Source organism: Salvelinus sp. IW2-2015, linkage group LG15 (genome assembly GCF_002910315.2).
Source record: "Salvelinus sp. IW2-2015 linkage group LG15, ASM291031v2, whole genome shotgun sequence".
Classification (NCBI taxonomy): domain Eukaryota; kingdom Metazoa; phylum Chordata; class Actinopteri; order Salmoniformes; family Salmonidae; genus Salvelinus; species Salvelinus sp. IW2-2015.
In genome coordinates this window covers 46989401-47010047 of record NC_036855.1, presented here as the reverse complement: position 1 = coordinate 47010047, position 20647 = coordinate 46989401, and the positions used below count along the sequence as shown (strand labels likewise).

Genomic DNA, 20647 nt, shown 5'->3' with positions numbered 1-20647 from the left:
CTACAACAAATCCATTTGGTGGGAAAATGCTGATATTTTCTTTGAGGATTATAGATTATTCGCATGAAAATCTGTCACCAATTAGTCAGATGATGTTGCTTGCAAATAGGGATGTTAATTGTTGACTAAACCATCTGAATACATGTAATCGATCATGTTTGTCAGATTATAGGTGAATTTGAATAATGTAGTAAAATTAAATAAGCGTGTGTCTGTTTAATTCGCTATAAATCTTAATTATCAAACACCCACCGCATACAGAGCATTATTTAACCGGGACATCACCTGTCGGCAGCGAGAGCTCGCAGCTCCTAAAACAACTGCTTGCTGCATGGAGCAAAATGCATTCCTTTAAGCCTGTTCCTTGTGCAACATTTGTAAATGCAATGTAGTGTGAAAACAGTTGATGGTTACCATTTAAAAAGGGGGATCCCTTTCTATTGCTACTATATTTATTTCTCAACTCGCAATAGCAAGCAAATTGCACTGTTTTATAACCTGAATAGCTTATCTGGCATGATTAAAATGGAACCACGGGTGGGGGGGGGCGCGCCCTCTAGTCGGCATTTCAGTGCAAAGGCAATACGGTGGGGTATCAGACAGACAACGTGGTCACTGAAAATAACAACTCAACCCCCGTTACATTAATTTGTTTTATGCTACAATYTTTTTTCCAGTTGTTGGACAAGATGATTATGTAAAATTTGCCAATAGGCTAAAGTTCTATGGGATAGCTTACTACTGTAAGCGAGCAATTCAAAAAATGTTTTACATTGGCCATTTCATTTGAGTAGTTGAATGTTCAATAATAGCCTCTTGACTGTGATGATTGATTTTGTCAAGTTTCAGCTCTTAATGAAAAATGGCAGTGCCTTGTACGCACGCATTTGTATTTTACTAGTTGGAACAAATTTATTCGGTTGTTAACCCACTAGAGTTGATTGACTAAGTTACAATACATTTTAAAAATCACCATCAAAATCCGTAAGTTTATCTGCGGTGAAAAGTGACCGAGCTAGAGTGGTGTTTGTCAGACCATGACATCCCGAAAAATTGTCTTCTTGCAAAAACCTCTGTAGCGTCCGAACGGTTTGAGCTAAAAAAAATTATGACCAATATGGAAAGAGGAGATTCTCACAAAAGTGGTGTTCTCAGTTTTGATCTACAACTCCTACAAGTGTCACGGGACTAGTATGAACGTAACCGGTACCAGTATAAAAAAAAGTATGAAAGCCTACCCAAAAAAGGGGGTTAAATGTCTAAAAATATACATTTCCTGAGTAAAAAAAAATATATCCTAGATTTAGGACACACTTCAAAACCTTGTTTCTTATTATTTAATGTATTAGTCATATATTTGGCCATTTACAAATGTGTTATTCAAATGATTTCTATGGACTAAGAAGTAAAGGCTGAAACCAATATTTAATCAAATGTTTTTTGTTTTTTTATACCTAAAGGGGTCTTACAATTCAAAACTCAAATAGCTAAATGATCCATAGTACAACCATCTTAAAATAATTCCATATGCAGTTTAGAACCCTCATAACTACCCCATTTTACACTAAAGAATTCACCGGTTAATGGGGGTCGGTTAGTCAGCAGCAAAATTTACCGGAATTCGCATCCCTTCTTGCAAATACTGTACCTTGTTGTTGTTCTCCAGGCCATGCAGCTGTCGGAGTATCTTGAGTCGCTCCTGGTAGACTGAGGGTCTGAGCTCGTCTCTGCCAGGAGTAGGGTCCAGACCCACACCTAATGAGGATAAATAATAGGTTCGAACAGGTGGTGTTGAGAAGCATGTGAGGGGCTATATTCTCTATGCCTACCCTCTCGGTTGTGTGTACCTGTGGTGGGGTATGGTGTCCTGGCCTTGTCTCCTCTTTCTGTGCAGAGTTTGTTTAGGCTGTGCTCTACAAAGGTCTGAAATGTCTGTGGCAGCTTCTTCAGGTGGGAGGCAAGGTCCACCTCAGGGTGTCTCTGCTTAAACTCCCACAGCTTAGACACACCCTACAATTAAAGAGAGTCATGCTGTCAGGGAAACACTATGGCAGAGCATGGAAAAACCCAGACCAATTACACTGGGTAGGAAGACCCGCTCTCACACACACAGCTGATGCCAAACCAATCATCCCTAACCTAAGGCCTATATTTTGTAGATAACGTTCTTGGCTAGTTTGCCATTGGGTTAGATTGTCTGACAGTAATTACATGGGAATCTGAACCTCACCTCTTCGCTGTTCTCCTTGGAAGAGATCTTTTTGAAGATCTCCTCCAACACCTCTGCATCCTTTGATTTGGGAKCCTTTTAAGAGACGACAAATAGCAGATATGAGGCTATATACACWCAGTAACAAGCAGTATTCAGAGTGTCTTTGATGGAAATGTAGAACCATCTGTCATGAGGAAAAGAGAGCCCATGAACAAACTAGATGTGTAGGAGTGTACCGTGTGTGCAGTCTCTCTGTCTGTCTTGGCAGACTTGACAACCCTCTTCAGATGAGCCTCCAATTCAGACTCACTCTTGTTCTCAATCAGTGACAAGTGATCCAGGATCTGTTCATGGAAAGACAAACATTCAACAAACATCAAAACTATTGGGATAAATGTTGAAATCAAATTTTAGTAAAGGTATTGCGCCAAGTCCGTGAACACGCATGTAATTAAGACATAATTGGGCAATCACAAAAGCCAACAACCTGAGTAAACTGTCTGCATGTGCAACATCACGTTTATGTTGATTTTGTCCATCTACGATAATGACAGGATAAAATATCTGTGAATCAAGTGTATTAATTTGGGGGCAGGTGGAAACACGCATGAAACATTAAATGGACATTTAACTAGTTTGTGACCTGGGAGAAACATTGGGGTGTTATTTTACCTGAAATGTATTTGGTCCTTTGTAGAATTTTGACTCAGTCATACGAAAACAAACAATTAAGCCACAGATAAGGGGAAACCTAGTTAGTCATCTTTGATTAATCTCGTCGTTCCAAGCACCCACGTGAAAACCAATGAGTAGATGGGACAGGCGGGACTTGCAGTGCTTCGAGTGTCTCAAATAGAACCAAGATATATTTCAGTGTTTTGCAACAGATGGTTGCTGACACGCGCAAGGAATGTACATGCAATGAATAACATGTACACGTTAAATTGCGGTTAGGGTGTAAGGAACAGAAATTTTAAATAAACAAATTATGAGGATCCAAAGGAGAATCCAATGGTGTTTAAATAAGCAAATTACAGAACATGTCCAAAAGTATGTTGACACATGCGCGAACATATCATTCTGAAATCATGGGCATTAATATGGAGTTGGTACCCCCTTTGCRGCTATAACAGTCTCCACTATTCTGGGAAGTCAAATTCTTCYACACCGATCTTGACAAACCATTTCTGTATGGACCTTGCTTTGTGCACGGGGGCATTCATGCTGWAACAGGAAAGTGCCTTCCCCAAACTGTTGCCACAAAGTTGGACGCACAGACTCGTCTAGACTGTCAATGTGCTGTAGCATTAAGATMACCCTTCAATGGAAGTAAGGGGCCTAGCCCGAACCATGAAAAACAACCCCAGACCATTATTCCTCCATCAAACTTTACAGTTCGTCKGACTGCCAGATAGTGAAGCACGATTCATCACTCCAGATAATGTGTTTCCACTGCTCCAAAGACCAATGGTGGTGAGCTTCACACCACTCCAGCCGGCGCTTGGCTGTGTGCGGCTACTTGGCCATGGAAACCCATTTCATTCTCTCAACGAACAGTTCTTATGCTGACGTTTTTCCCAGAGGGAGTTTGGAACTCTGTAGTGAGTGTTGCAACCGAGGACAGACGATTTTTACCACTACAGCGTCCCCGTTCTGGGAGCTTGTGCGGACCACCACTTTGCGGTTGAGCCGTTGTTGCACCTAGACGTTTCCACGTCACAACAGCAGCACTTAGTTGACTGGGGCAGCTCTAGCTGGGAAGAAATTTGATGAACTGATTTGTTGGAAAGGTGGCATTCTATGACGGTGCCACATTGAAAGTCACTGAGCTCTTCAGTAAGGCCATTCTGCTGCCAATGTTTGTCTATGGAGATTGCATGGCTGTGCACTCGATTTTATACACCTTTAAGCAACAGGTGTGGCTGAAATAGACAAATCCACTTACACTATATATACACAAAAGTATGAGGATGCAAAGGGGAATCTAATAGTGTGTGTGCCAACCGTGGGCCCTGCCAGGCGGCAGAGTGTGTGTAGCAGAGTTTGGAGCGTGCGGTGGGGCATGTCAGTCTTGAGCTGCCGTAGGCGTTCTTTGGGGAAGAGCTTCATGAAGTTGTGCACATCCAGCAGGATCTTGTCCAGAGTAAGACTGCTTATGGTTTCTGGCAGGAACTTGATCATACGCCACAGACACTACACACAGAGAGAGACAGAGAGAGGTTTAGATTACATACACAAAATCCTACACAGGTCCTTGATGGCATGGAGCTCGGCCCCAGTGATGTACTAGGTGGTGCGGACACCCAAGCACATCACTGAGACTGAGCTCCCTGCCATCCAGGACCTCTGTCTCAGGCAGTGTGCCAGAAAATTGTTAAAGACTCTAGCCACCCAAACCATAGCCTGTTCTCTCAACTTCCGCACAGCAAGCGGTACCGGAGAATCAAGTCTAACATCAACAGACCCCTGAACAGCTTCTATTCCCAAGTCATAAGACTGCTAAATAGCACAAAAAAAACTGACCATCTGCAATGACGTTCCATTTCATTTTGAACCATCTCTTGGCACACAAACACTCACTATGCACACACTTAATTTGCTTACACACAATCATTTATGCTGCTGAATTTAGCTTTGCGCAACCCCTCCCTTTTGCCCTCAGAAAAGCCTCAATTTGTCATGGCATGGACTCTGCAAGGGGTCGAAAGCATTCCACAGGGATGCTGGCCCATGTTGACGACAAAGCTTCCTACAGTTAAGTTGGCTGGATGTCTTTTGGGTGGGTGGACCATTCTTGATACATGGAAATCGTTGAGCGTGATAAAACCCAGCTGCGTTGCAATTCTTGACACTCAAACCTGAGAGCTGATTGTCTCTCCGCTAGACACTAAAGACCCATCATATCTGGCACTGTGCCCTCAATTGTGGAATTGAACGCTTTAGCAGGATTCTCTTCACAATTGTCTGTGACAATTGCAGCTAAAATGGGTGTAACTTTTGTTGACAACTTAAATACATTTTGGAAACAAAACACATTTTAGAAGGAGGATGGGATCCACCCAAATCATTTGGGTTCCTGGATCCTTTCACAGCATTAAGGCTGCATTAATCACTACCATTGTGTCGCTGAGTCATCAATGATTTAGCAAATGTATTATACCAGGGGCATTGGTAGACAATGTAAGTAACCTAATTTATGTCCATCTAACTTCCCTAAATGCCTCTGCTGAACCTACAGCTATTGTATGGAGCAATCATGCTTCTATGAACCAGATTTATGCTTTTAGCACTGAGGCAGTGTGCCATAGTAGGAAGTCCACTGTGTGCAACTCACCTTCCACTAACATAAATAACATGAGAATATCTACTTCTGCTAAGCTTCCCAGTAAAGCAATGAAAACATGCAAGCATCCAAGAAAAGTTCTCAAAATAGCCCACGTTAACATATGTAGCTTAAGAAACAAGGTTCATGAAATCAATAACTTGCTAGTAATAGATGACATTCATATTCTGACCATCTCTGAAACTCACTTAGACAATACCTAGCAAACAGTTACTAATAAGGATGCACCCATTAAGAAAACTAAAAACTTAAATTCCTCATCAATCCACGAGGATTTAAAAATTTTATGGTTGAGAGGGATGAGGCAAACGGAACGGTAAATAAGTCTGGCTGCACATCCCATTGGCAAACATACTGAAAATGGAGAACTCGTGATTAAACTTAATAAAAATAATAAACTACCCTATGAAACAAAGGAAAAAAGGCAAACTCAGCTCCATTGAATCAGAAGGCTCCTTCATTACAAAACCGACTGATATTGTAAACTACTTTAATATATATATTTTTTCATTGGCAAGATTAGCAAACTCAGGCATGGCAGCAACCAACGCTGACACTACACATCCAAGTATATCAGACCAAATTATGAAAAGACAAGAACCGTAATTTTGAATTCCATAAAGTGAGTGTGGTAGAGGTGAAAAAATTGTCTATCAACAATGACAAGCCACCAGGGTTTGACAAGTTGGTTGGAAAATTACATAGGACAAAATTGCCACTCCTATTTGCCATATCTTAAATTTAAGCCTACTAGAAAGTGTGCACCCTTTACTGGCTCAAATAGACGCCCAATCAGCTTGTTATCAACCCTTAGTAAAGTTATGGGAGAAATTGTGTTTGACCAGATACAATGGTATTTTACAGTAAACAAATTGACAGACTTAACATGCTTATTGGGATGGACAATCAACAAGCAGAGTACTTGAATAAAAAATGAATAAAGAAATAAAGGAATGAATAAAAAGATAGTGGGGGCTGTTTTGTTAGACTTCAGTGCAGCTTTTGACATTATCCAGCATCGTCTGCTGCTGGAAAAACTTGTTATGGCTTTACATCCCCAAACACGGAACCCAATCCAGCTGCGCGCGTGCGCCATCGTGCATACATTTATTTTGTCCCCCCCCACACCAAACGCGATCATTACACGCAGGTTAAAATATCAAAACAAACTGAACCAATTACATTAATTTGGGGACAGGTCGAAAAGCATTAAACATTTATGGCAATTTAGTTAGCTAATTTGTCCTGGGGAATAAACATTGAGTTGTTATTTTACCTGAAATGCAAAAGGTCCTCTACTTCACCAATTAATCAACACATAAAAGGTCAACCAAATAGTTTCTAGTCATCTCTCCTCCTTCCAGGCTTTTCTCTTGACTTTATATTGCGATTGGCAACTTCCATAAATTAGGTGCATTACCGCCACTGACCTTGTTCTTCTTTCAGTCACCCACGTGGGTATAACCAATGAGGAGATGGCACGTGGGTATCTACTTCTATAAACCAATGAGGAGATGGGAGAGGCTGGACTTGCCGCGCGATCTACGTCACAAATAGAACTGACTTCTATTTTAGCCCATGGCAACGCAGACGCTCATTGGCGCGTGCGAGCAGTGTGGGTGCAATAATTGAATACAGATTACTTAATTTATTTTGCAACGCTCGCGCATGCGACACTAGCGCTGTAGTCAGCCTGTTATTTTGTCGATTAAATAACACAGAGGGTGTTCTTTAATAAGCCTCTCCAACAATCCAGGAAGATTACTTTTTTCAATCTTTACTAACTGGCACTGTTAGAGCCATTGTGTTAAAGCCATTGTGTCCATGTATGCAGATGACTCAACACTTTACGAGTCAGCTACTACAGCAACTGCATCACAACATAGATCTGCACTTAGTTTCAGAATGGGTGGCAAGGAATACGTTAGTCCTAAATATTTCCAAAACTAAAAGGCATTGTATTTGGGACAATTCATTCACTAAACCCTAAACATCAACTAAATCTTATAATGAATAATGTGGAAAATGAGCATGTTGGAGGTGAATAAACTGCTTGGAGTAATCCTGGATTGTAAACTGTCATGGTCAAAACATTGATACAACAGTAACTAAGACGACGAAACGTCTGTCCATAATAAAGTGCTGCTCTACCTTAACAGCAATAACAAGGCAGGTCCTACAGGCCCTAGTTTTGTGGCACCTTGACTACTGTTCAGTCATGTGGTCAGGTGCCACAAAGAGGGGCTTAGGAAAATTGCAATTTGCTTAGAACAGGATAGCAGAGATGGCCCTTGGATGTACACAGAAAGCAAACAATAATATGCATGTCAATCTCTCCTGGCTCAAAGTGGAGAGATCGACTTGATCACTAGTTATATTTGTGAGAGTTATTGAACCATTTAAAGCACCGAGCTGTTAAATGACTAGCACACAGCTCAGACACCCATGCAGAGCCCACAAGACATGCCACCAGAGCTCTCTTCACAGTCCCCCAAGTCCAGAACAGACTATGGGAGGTACACAGTACTACATAGAGCCATGACTACATGGAACTCTATTCCACATCAGATAACTGATGCAAGCAGTAGAAACAGATTTAAAAATAAACCTTACGGAAAAGTGAAACAACAAAAGCAACAAACATAGGTGCATACTCACTAAAACATAAAAACTCAGCAATAAAAAAAGAAACGTCCTCATTGTCAACAGCGTTTATTTTCAGCAAACTTAACATGTGTAAATGTTTGTATGAACATAAAAATACAAACTGAACAACTTCCACAGATATGTGACTAACAAATGGAATAATGTGTCCCTGAACAAAGGGGGGGGGGGGTCTAAATCAAAAGTAAGTCAGTATCTGATGTGGCCACCAGCTGTACCAAGCACTGCATCTCCTTCTCATGGACTGCACCCTATTTGCCAGTTATTGCTGTGAGATGTTACCCCACTCTTCCACCAAGGCACCTGCAAGTTCCCGAACATTTCTGGGGGGGAAATGGCCCTAGCCTTCACCCTCCGATCCAACAGGTCCCAGACGTGCTCATTGGGATTGAGATCCGGGCTCTTCGCTGGCCATGGCAGAAAACTGACATTCCTGTCTTGCAGGAAATGACACAGAACGAGCAGTATGGCTGGTGGCATTGTCATGTTGGAGGGTCATGTCATGATGAGCCTGCAGGAAGGGTACCACATGAGGGAGGAGGATGTCTTCCATGTAACGCACAGAGTTGAGATTGCCTGCAATGACAACAAGCTCAGTCCGATGATTCTGTGACACAATGCCCCAGACCATGACGGACCCTCCACCTCCAAATCGATCCCGCTCCAGAGTACAGGCCTCGGTGTAACGCTCATTCCTTCGACGATAAAAGCGAATCCGACCATCACCCCTGGAGAGACAAAACTGCGACTCGTCAGTGAAGAGCACTTTTTGCCAGTCCTGTCTGGTCCAGCGATGGCGGGTTTGTGCCCATACACAATGTTGCCGGTGATGTCTGGTGAGGACCTGCCTTACAACAGGCCTACAAGCACTCAGTCCAGCGTATTGTGGACAGTCTGAGCACTGATGGAGGGATTGTGCGTTCCTGGTATACCTCGGGCAGTTGTTGCAATCCTGCACCTGTCCCGCAGGTGTGATGTTCGGATGTACCAATCCTGTGCAGGTGTTGTTACGTGGTCTGCCACTGCGAGGATGATCAGCTGTCCGTCCTGTTTCCCTGTAGCTCCGTCTTAGGCGTCTCACAGTACGGACATGGCAATTTATTGCCCTGGCCATATATGCAGTTCTCATGCCTCCTTGCAGCATGCCTAAGGATTGTTCACGCAGAGAGCAGGGACCCTGGGCATCTTTCTTTTGGTGTTTTTCAGAGTCAGTAGAAGTCTTCATAACTGTGACCTTAATTGCCTACTGTCTAAGCTGTTAGTGTCTTAACGACTGTTCCACAGGTGCATGTTCATTAATTGTCTATGGTTCATTGAACAAGCATTTGAAACCCTTTACAATGAAGATCTGTGATGTTATTTGGATTTTTACAAATTATCTTTGAAAGACAGGGTCCTGAAAAAGGGCTGTTTATTTTTTTGCTGAGTGAATATATTAACCTTTATTTAACTTGGCAAGTCAGTTAAGAACCTTAAGAACAAATTCTTATTTACAATGACCGCCTACCCCGGCCAAACCCAGAAGACGCCGGGCTTATTTTGCGCTGCCATATGTGACTCCCAATCACGGCCGGATGCGATACAGCCTGGATTCGAACCAGGGACTGTAGTGACGCCTCTTGCACTGAGATGCAGTGCCTTAGAACGCTGCGCCACAGACATGGATTTTGTGGAGTACGGGCCTGAGGGCGCACACTTAGCGTGTTGTGAATTCTGTTARGAAAGTATTATGCTTTTAAAATTGTGTAACTGCCTTAATATTGTAGGACTCCAGGAAGAGTAGCTGCTACCTTGGCATAATAAATACAAACCAGTGCCCCTGGCACCTACTACCACACCCCGTTTCGTAGGCACTTAAATATTTTGTCTTGCCCATTCACCCTCTGAATGGCACACACAATCCATGGCTCAATTGTCTCAAGAGTTAAAAATCCTTCTTTAACCTGTCTCCTTCCCTTAATCTACACTGAATGAAGTGGATTTAACAGGTGACATCAATAAGGGATCATAGCTTTCACCTGGATTCACTTTGTCAGTCGATGTCAAGGAAAGAGCAGGTGTCCCTAATGTTTTGCGCAGTGTATACCCTGATGCCTAGTCACTTTACACCTATACATATCTACTACAGTATGCCTGCACATTGAAAATATTGTATATGCATTGACCCTGTATTTCGCTTACTTTGTGTTCTTATTGTTATTTCTTGTGTGTTTTTGTTCTACTTGACTATTAAAAAAAAAAAAAAAAAGTACAGAAATGTGATTACCGCATTGTTGGGAAAGAGCAAGAAAGGCATTTTAATGTACTAGTCCACGTGACAACTAATAATAATAAAAAAATAAAAAACAGGACAGTGGAGAAAAAGGAAGCAATATAAAGTTGACAAATAGTTAGTTGAATTTGGAAGTTTACATACACTTACGTTGGAGTCATTAAAACTCGTTTTTCAACCACTCTACAAATGACTTGTTAAAGTATAGTTTTGGCAAGTCGGTTAGGACATCAACTTTTCCAACAATTGTTTACAGACAAATTATTTCACTGTATCACAATTCCAGTGGGTCAGAAGTTTACATACACTAGGTTGACTGTGCCTTTAAAGATCTTGGCAAATTCCAGAAAATTATGTCATGTCTTTAGAATCTTCTAATAGGCTAATTGACATCATTTGAGACAATTGGAGGTGTATTTCAAGGCCTACCTTCAAACTCAGTGCCTCTGCTTGACATCATGGGAAAACCAAAAGAAATCAGCCAAGACCTCAAAAAAAATTGTAGACCTCCACAAGTCTGGTTCATCCTTGGGAGTAATTTCTAAACGCCTGAAGGTACCACGTTCATTTGTACAAACAATAGCACGCAAGTATAAACACCATGGGACCACGCAGCCGTCATACCGCCCAGGAAGGAGACGTGTTCTGTCTCCTAAAGATGAACATACTTGTGCGAAAAGTGCAAATTAATCCCAGAACAGCAAAGGACCTTGTGAAGATGCTGGAGGGAACAGGTACAATAGTATCTATATCCACATAACCTGAAAGGCCGCTCAGCAAGGAAGAAGCTACTGCTCCAAAATAGCCATACAAAAGCCGGACTATGGTTTGCAACTGCACATGGGGACAAAGACCGTACTTTGAAGAAATGTCCTCTGGTCTAATGAAACAAAAATAGAACTGTTTGGCCATAATGACCATCGTTATGTTTGGAGGAAAAAGGGGGAGGCTTGCAAGTCGAAGAACACCATCCCAACCGCGAAGCATGGGGGTGGCAGCATCATGTTGTGGGGGTGGTTTGCTGCAGGAGGGACTGGTGCAGTTCAAAATAGATGGCATCGTGAGGTAGGTAAATTATGTGGATATATTGAAGCAACATCTCAACACATCAGTCAGGAAGTTAAAGCTTGGTCGCAATGGTGTCTTCCAAATGGACAATGACCCCAAGCATACTTCCAGAGTTGTGGCAAAATGGCTTAAGGATAACAAAGTCAAGGTACTAGAGTGGTCATCACAAAAAATGTGGGCAGAACTGAAAAAGCGTGTGCGAGCAAGGAGGCCTACAAACCTGACTCAGTTACACCAGCTCTGTCATGAGGAATAGGCCAAATTTCACCCAACTTATTGTGGGAAGCTTGTGGAAGGCTACCCAAAACATTTGACCCAAGTCAAACTATTTAAAGGCAATGCTACCAAATACTAATTGAGTGTACGTAAACGTCGGACCCACTGGGAATGTGATGAAAGAAATAAAAGTTGAAATAATACTACTATTCATTTCACATTCCTGACATTTCACATTCTTAAAACAAAGTGGTGATCCTAACTGACCTAAGAAAGGGACTTTTTACTCTGATTAAATGTCAGGAATTGTGAACACTGCGTTTAAATGTATTTGGCTAAGGTGCATGTAAACTTCCGACTTCAACTGTATATGTTTTTCACAAATTGGACCACACACAGTTCTACCTTCATGATGAGTTCAGAGAATTTGGGGGAGTCAGCGGAGGACAGGAGGCTGTCCTGCAGTAGCACCAGAAGAGCACTGGAGAGAAAGAGGTGACAGCACATTAATAAACATAACAGTAACTGCCAGAAGACCGTCTGATCAGTCCTCTTCAATTCTGCATCATACAAGTGAATACACTAATACAATTTTTTGATTGTTACAGGTCCGTTTTCTCCAGTGTGCAGTAAACACACGGGGGGGGACCATGGCCTTATTTCCATTACAGCATATTGGATGTGTTATAACGTATAATGTTATAACGTAGGTGCACAGGTCGAGAGAAATGTAAGTAGTTAAGGTGACCGACAGTGACACATGCAATACCGCCTTGCACACAACCCTGCATCTAGCTGATCTGAGGTGTAAATATTTGTCCCAACAGTTGCAAATACAATGAGTTTATTTGACGAATTCAGGCAGATCCCTCCACGTGTTGTTTCCTTCCGTTTAGCAACTGAATCGGCGGAATGAATACACCATTGATCACCCGCACACACAGTTCACTTCCATAGCAGCCACATACAGCATCACTTTACTTCTTGCATCTACGCGCTTTCCTCTTCTCACCTTTTCCCTTGGTCTTCAGTGCACAACACAACAGTCTGTGAGCAGGCACAAAAACCTATCCAAGCCAAACCTTCACACCATAATGGCTAACCAGCCTACATTGTCACCATATTAATCTTAGTCAACAAACTAGAACGCGTTAGTAAACCCACAATCTAATCCATGTGTACAATCACGCAGTAGTGTACAGCAAGCAGTTACTGGCCGGCCCTGGTAAAAATAAATTAATAAAACCAGAAGCTTATCTTGACCTGGAAGTTGCAGTGTTTGATAGCTAACAAATATAATTTCTGAGTCAGGTTGTTGAGTAGGCCAAATTAGCTGCATTAGCTAAGTGCTACTGCTTGACCTTAAGTTTTTCCCCGGAAGTCAATATAAAATCACTAAGTCGATGGAAGGGGGTGAGAACCATAGGTTTTGTATTGAAGTCAATGTACCCAGAGGACAGAAACTAGTTGTCCTGCGGCTACACCATGGTGATACCCTAGAGCAGGGGTGTCAAAGTCAAATGGACGGAGGGCCAAATAAAAAATTTAGCTACAAGCCGAGGGCCGGACTGTTCGAATGTTCATTGAAAATTTTTTTTAAATGACGCATTATAGTCTAGTGAACCTAATTGAACCTACTGAAACCTAACAATATATTCCAATATGATCAGATAAATAAAGCAATATTTTCTTATGGCTCTGTCAGTAATCTTTATTTTCACAAGACCAAATAAGACATTGTCCTTTATATAAATCCCATAACCATGAACATTAAATGAAAGAAACCGTTATTCAAGGCACCATCTAGGTAAGCCTGATATTTTCTACTTTTTAAGCAAAGGATGGTGGGGCTAATTGTATTCAAGAGAAAGAAACACAATCATAGGCAATTTCTATATGGACCACTCAACATGCAAATATTCTTTTAAAATATACATATTGGATTGGAATAAGTCAATATACATAACAGTGCCAAAAATTCTATTGAATCAAAAAACATCTTTGGTTTAAGGAGGTAACATGAGTGAAAACGAACATATTATAACTTTAACTTTTAAACTTTGAACTTGAGTAAAAACTCTAACATATGTGATTGGCACAGTACATGTTCACCTTTTCTATGTGTTGAGGTTTGAGTGGTGCATACTTGGTGGTAGTCCTCATCTTTTACCACAGTTCAATCTAACTGTTTCGGGGTAAGGCTCTTGAGCTGAGGAAATCTCAGAAATTGAGTGTGAGGTTGTTCTCAGACGTAAGAGCAGTCTGACTTTCGTCGTGTGATGTTTTGTGTAGGTTCATACAAAGAGTAACAGTTTGTTCACAGGTGTGCCCATTCTGGAGTCACAGACAACATTAAATAGCCAGGTTTGAGCAGTCCTGGTAGAGACTGGCACGCTGGCTTTGTGTATTGATCGTCGGGGACGGAAACTATGGAGCGAAATCTCGCAGCAGACTCACCTGCCTGCAATATTTTTGGCCTCTCAGTGCATCATGTGCATTTGGAGCTCCTCAAGCTCCCATTTGGACGGTCTCTTAGGGTGAGTGGAGTTGCTTCCATAACGTTCTAATCCTACAATTGGGTTACCGAGCAGTTCAACCTGCTTTTTTGTGCTTCAAAGTCAGCAAATCGGCGTCGAAAGTCAGCGACAAGACATACCTATTTTCAGCCAACTGTGCGCTCCAGGAACGCACTGGTAGAAGCTTCTCTTTCATGGTCTGGCAGCTGGGAAAGTGGCTCAAATTTTCTTTCCGCGACTCTGCGTCTCCCACAGAGTCAGTTTGGTTTTAAATGCCTTCACTGTACTGTACATATCAGAGATGACATATACTCGACCCCTGCAGCTGCAAGTTCATTGCATTCAGATGACTCGTAATGTCACACAGAAAAGCCATTTCACACAGAACATTTCGTCTCGTGAGTTGTGTTGTGTCTTTTCCCTTTGCTGTCCAAGAACAGACAAATCCTCACAACGAAGCTCGAACATCTTTGAAGCAACCTTTCCCTGGCTTATGCCAATTGCACCTCTGTGTGCATATTATGGCAAATCACCAGGTCTAAGGCGTTTACTAACTTCCGTGCTCAGTTAATATGCCTTTTGGAATGGCCGGTGTTGCCATTAACTCTTATTGGCTTCTGCATAAGTTACTGTTGCGCGATGTGAGAGTGAGAATGCCTCATTCATACATATTGCTCTGCCATTAGTTGATCTCTAAAGGCTTTACCCGTTGCACAACTGCTGTCCGCGTGTATGATACATCAGAATCACACGCTGTCAGTCCCTGTCGCGTTAAATTTCTTGCTTCACGCATCTTTTCCCGTATCTTATGCTCACAGTTCGCTCTCTTGTGTCACACAACAAGTTCGGAGGTGCTTGAATACGTCGGTTGTCAAAGGGCACCGCAGGTTCTTTACCCCAGAGCAAGCTCACAATCTCATTTACACATCTTGTACACTCTTCATACAAATCATGCCCCGTAGTTGTGCCATGCATAGGACGTAAGCCAAAAACTCTCTTGTCACGCTTAGGCTGGAGTCCACTCCGCGGATGAAAATTGACAACTGGGCAACTGTCAGAAATGTCGGTGCTCTCATTCCAAGCGCAAGGATATATGCAATGCACATCTTTTCCTTTTTCACAAGCTGCTCTTTTAGATTGATGGACAACTGGTTACTCTCCTCGGTCAATCGGTGTTTCTGCTCAGACTCACATTATAAAAAAGAGTTGCACTTTTTTTCTGGGCAACTACGTGCATCGCGATCCGATCTAACTGGAGCATTATTTAAAATTTACTATTGAGCAGTTTATTATTGATGAAACCCCTCCGACATGGCCAGGCTGCATGTATAAGCTGGAATCTCTATTCTTCTGAACCAAGATATAAAACTGGCCTTGACAGCAGCCTGGCCTTGTGATTTGGCTTTTTTGAACAGAGCCTGTCGAGATTTGTGGCCTCGTTTAATTCCTCTGCCTTTTGTAGCCTGTTGTTCATGTCCTGATTCTTGTTTTTGTCCGCGTGTTTCGTTTGCGTACGATGTGCTCAGATTATACTCTATCTTCAGCTACCAATAAAAGACACACACATTTCTCCACAACAGAAGACACACACGGTTTTACCAGCTACTCCGTGAAACATATACTCTCCGCTCCCACCTTGTTTGAAACCCCCGGTTCTCAGTGTCCACCTTCCGTTTTGCCATTTTTGATGGGTATCTGAAAGTTAATTTTACTGTGATGCTGACGACTGCTGTGCCAATAAATATTGAAATGAAGCAGCCTACTGCTCGGTGCGTCACCGTTGCATTGTGGGAAATGTAGTATTGGTGCGTGTAAAAGATCTGCGGGCTGCCGGCTTGCTGCGGTCTGCGGGCCGGTTCTAATAATAAATCAAGATCATCCCAGGGGCCGTAAAAAACCTTCTCGCGGGCCGGATGTGGCCCGCGGGCCTTGACTCTGACATATGTGCCCTAGAGCATGGGTGTCAAACTCTGGCCCACCGGTAATTATATTTGGCCCGCGAGACAATACCAAATTACTACTAGAGCTGTCACCGCTAATACTACGAATCCCATAATGCCATTTATTTATTTTATTTATTTAATAAATGAATGCCATTGATGTGTTTTTTTTCATTTGAAATTCGATTTTGCATGTCTCCACTATTAAATTATATATTGTATGGTAATAAGCGATGCTTGTTCCATATTCAATGTTAAAGCAAAACTTGTTTGGGTCCATATTAAAAGGTTAATTTGTTCAATGTTGGCCCGCGACTTTGTTCAGGTTTTACATTTTGGCCCACTGGGTATTTGAGTTTGACACCCCTGCCCTAGAGGGTGCTGTTGAGGCTACTGTAGAGCTTCACTGCAAAACAGTGTTTTAATCAGTTATTTGGTGACGTGAATATATTTCGTATAGTTATCTAAAAAAAGGAAACATTTAATGTTTCACTATTTTAATTTCATAAACTGAGTTGAATTCTCCTCCCGACACACCTGAGTATGTTGGTCTGGTCTGAGGCCTCGAAGAGTCGTCTCAGCAGCATGTTAACAGAGCGGATGAGCTGCTGTCCCTCCTGGCTCTCCTCTATCCGGGGATCCAGCAGAACTGTCACCAGACCCTGGACAAGGTCCTTAAGCACCCCCATGGAGGCTTCCCTTGCCAGCCGCYACACACCAAACAACTAGGGAGAGATGGTATAATGTACACTATTATATAAGTAGTAATAATGTGCAAATAATGTGCAAATACGTTGTTTTTGTCTTACTCTCAATCATCTTAAATGTAGTGTATTCATTTGTGTGGCTGAACAKAGCCCAAATTACTACCTCTATCACATAAGTCTATGTGAAAGATCTAAACAGACTGAATCTTAAAAATGAAGAAAATAAAATAAAAAAACAGGAATGGGCATTGATTTAATTAAATAGCTACAACCATGTTAGTGATATTCATTGCTGTCTAGGTTACAGTTTAATAAAAATGTATTGAGAAATGGTGGCTGCGGTTCCGGATTTTCTTGCCGTAGCTATTGACATTTCTGCCCATGTTCAGGTTTTTTATTATTATTATTTTTTAAACATAACTACTGCTCACTTAACTACAATCTCTAAGTCTAAACCATGCTTGAAACTCCAGTTCTAACTGAATTTGAGATTGAGATTTTCATTGCGGTCTCAAAAACAACCACCTGAATCCATGACGGAAAGCCATCGCAGTGAGGGAGAACTTTAACCCCTGAGTATTGCAAACAATCACGACACAGGCAGTTTTCTTAGCTGCTGTGTCGCGTACTTCCGGGTTGGAGCGAGCGGTCGCACTTCGCACTTTGGTCCGCAGGTAGTATAACTTTTCATTACATTTCATTACATTTCATTATAGTACAACGGTTTAATTTGTCTAATCTTAGCAATTTCTTCTTGTCAAACTTATGTGTCTGTCTATCCCTGTTCTCTCCTCTCTGCACGACCATACAAACGCTCCACACGCGTGGCATCGGCCACCTAATCTGGTGGTCCCAGCGCGCACGACCCACGTGGAGTTCCAGGTCTCCGGTAGCCTCTGGAACTGCCGATCTGCGGCCAACAAGGCAGAGTTCATCTCAGCTATCTCCCTCCAGTCCCTCGACTTCCTGGCACTGACGGAAACATGGATCACCACAGATAACACTGCTACCTACTGCTCTCTCTCGTCGCCACGTGTTCTCGCACACCCCGAGAGCTTCTGGTCAGCGGGGTGGTGCACCGGGTCCTCATCTCTCCCAAGTGGTCATTCTCTCTTTCTCCCTTACCCATCTGTCTATCGCCTCCTTTGAATTCCATGCTGTCACAGTTACCAGCCCTTTCAAGCTTAACATCCTTATCATTTATCGCCCTCCAGGTTCCCTCGGAGAGTTCATCAATGAGCTCGATGCCTTGATTAGCTCCTTTCCTGAGGACGGCTCACCTCTCACAGTTCTGGGCGACTTTAACCTCCCACGTCTACCTTTGACTCATTCCTCTCTGCCTCCTTCTTTCCACTCCTCTCCTCTTTTGACCTCACCCTCTCACCTTCCCCCCTACTCACAAGGCAGGCAATACGCTCGACCTCATCTTTACTAGATGCTGTTCTTCCACTAACCTCATTGCAACTCCCTCCAAGTCTCCGACCACTACCTTGTATCCTTTTCCCTCTCGCTCTCATCCAACACTTCCCACACTGCCCCTACTCGGATGGTATCGCGCCGTCCCAACCTTCGCTCTCTCTTCCCGCTGCCCTCTCCTCTTCCATCCTATCATCTCTTCCCTCTGCTCAAACCTTCTCCAACCTATCTCCTGATTCTGCCTCCTCAACCCTCCTCTCCTCCCTTTCTGCATCCTTTGACTCTCTATGTCCCCTATCCTCCAGGCCGGCTCGGTCCTCCCCTCCCGCTCCGTGGCTCGACGACTCATTGCGAGCTCACAGAACAGGGCTCCGGGCAGCCGAGCGGAAATGGAGGAAAACTCGCCTCCCTGCGGACCTGGCATCCTTTCACTCCTCCTCTCTACATTTTCCTCTTCTGCTCCTGCTGCTAAAGCCACTTTCTACCACTCTAAATTCCAAGCATCTGCCTCTAACCCCAGGAGGCTCTTTGCCACCTTCTCCTCCCTCCTGAATCCCTCCTCCCCCCCCCCCTCTCCCTCTCTGCAGATGACTTCGTCAACCATTTTGAAAAGAAGGTCGACGACATCCGATCCTCGTTTGCTAAGTCAAACGACACCGCTGGTTCTGCTCACACTGCCCTACCCTGTGCTCTGACCTCTTTCCCCTCTCTCTCCAGATGAAATCTCGCGTCTTGTGACGGCCGGCCGCCCAACAACCTGCCGCTTGACCCTATCCCTCCTCTCTTCTCCAGACCATTTCCGGAGACCTTCTCCCTTACCTCACCTCGCTCATCAACTCATCCCTGACCCTGGCTACGTCCCTTCCGTCTTCAAGAGAGCGAGAGTTGCACCCCTTCTGAAAACCTACACTCGATCCCTCCGATGTCAACAACTACAGACCAGTATCCCTTCTTTCTTTTCTCTCCAAAACTCTTGAACGTGCCGTCCTTGGCCAGCTCTCCCGCTATCTCTCTCAGAATGACCTTCTTGATCCAAATCAGTCAGGTTTCAAGACTAGTCATTCAACTGAGACCGCTCTTCTCTGTATCACGGAGGCGCTCCGCACTGCTAAAGCTAACTCTCTCTCCTCTGCTCTCATCCTTCTAGACCTATCGGCTGCCTTCGATACTGTGAACCATCAGATCCTCCTCTCCACCCTCTCCGAGTTGGGCATCTCCGGCGCGGCCCACGCTTGGATTGCGTCCTACCTGACAGGTCGCTCCTACCAGGTGGCGTGGCGAGAATCTGTCTCCTCACCACGTGCTCTCACCACTGGTGTCCCCCAGGGCTCTGTTCTAGGCCCTCTCCTATTCTCGCTATACACCAAGTCACTTGGCTCTGTCATAACCTCACATGGTCTCTCCTATCATTGCTATGCAGACGACACACAACTAATCTTCTCCTTTCCCCCTTCTGATGACAGGTGGCGAATCGCATCTCTGCATGTCTGGCAGACATATCAGTGTGGATGACGGATCACCACCTCAAGCTGAACCTCGGCAAGACGGAGCTGCTCTTCCTCCGGGGAAGGACTGCCCGTTCCATGATCTCGCCATCACGGTTGACAACTCCATGTGTCCTCCTCCCAGAGCGCTAAGAACCTTGGCGTGATCCTGGACAACACCCTGTCGTTCTCAACTAACATCAAGGCGGTGGCCCGTTCCTGTAGGTTCATGCTCTACAACATCCGCAGAGTACGACCCTGCCTCACACAGGAAGCGGCGCAGGTCCTAATCCAGGCACTTGTCATCTCCCGTCTGGATTACTGCAACTCGCTGTTGGCTGGGCTCCCTGCCTGTGCCATTAAACCCCTACCAACTCATCCAGAACGCCGCAGCCCGTCTGGTGTTAAACCTTCCCAAGTTCTCTCACGTCACCCCGCTCCTCCGCTCTCTCCACTGGCTTCCAGTTGAAGCTCGCATCCGCTACAAGACCATGGTGCTTGCTACGGAGCTGTGAGGGGAACGGCACCTCAGTACTCCAGGCTCTGATCAGGCCCTACACCAAACAAGGGCACTGCGTTCATCCACCTCTGGCCTGCTCGCCTCCCTACCACTGAGGAAGTACAGTTCCCGCTCAGCCCAGTCAAAACTGTTCGCTGTCTGGCCCCCCAATGGTGGAACAAACTCCCTCACGACGCAGGACAGCGGAGTCAATCACCACCTTCCGGAGACACCTGAAACCCCACCTCTTTAAGGAATACCTAGGATAGGATAAAGTAATCCTTCTCACCCCCCCCCCCCCTTAAAAGAT

At 43.8% G+C, this 20647-nt stretch overlaps 1 protein-coding gene across 3 annotated transcripts in view; it reads right to left on the bottom strand.

Annotated features, from left to right (window-relative positions):
• The window catches only part of LOC111973879 (cytoskeleton-associated protein 5), a 93459-nt gene that overhangs the window by 1147 nt on the left and 71665 nt on the right, over nucleotides 1-20647 (bottom strand). For all 3 annotated transcript variants that reach the window (XM_024001321.1, XM_024001320.1, XM_024001322.1), the window contains exons 36-42: nucleotides 16769-16956; nucleotides 12181-12256; nucleotides 4217-4405; nucleotides 2449-2556; nucleotides 2231-2305; nucleotides 1848-2010; nucleotides 1649-1755 (exon numbers count right to left, since the gene is read on the bottom strand). In XM_024001321.1, coding sequence (XP_023857089.1) covers nucleotides 1649-1755; nucleotides 1848-2010; nucleotides 2231-2305; nucleotides 2449-2556; nucleotides 4217-4405; nucleotides 12181-12256; nucleotides 16769-16956 — 906 coding nt within the window. The remainder of the gene's footprint in view (nucleotides 1-1648; nucleotides 1756-1847; nucleotides 2011-2230; nucleotides 2306-2448; nucleotides 2557-4216; nucleotides 4406-12180; nucleotides 12257-16768; nucleotides 16957-20647) is intronic.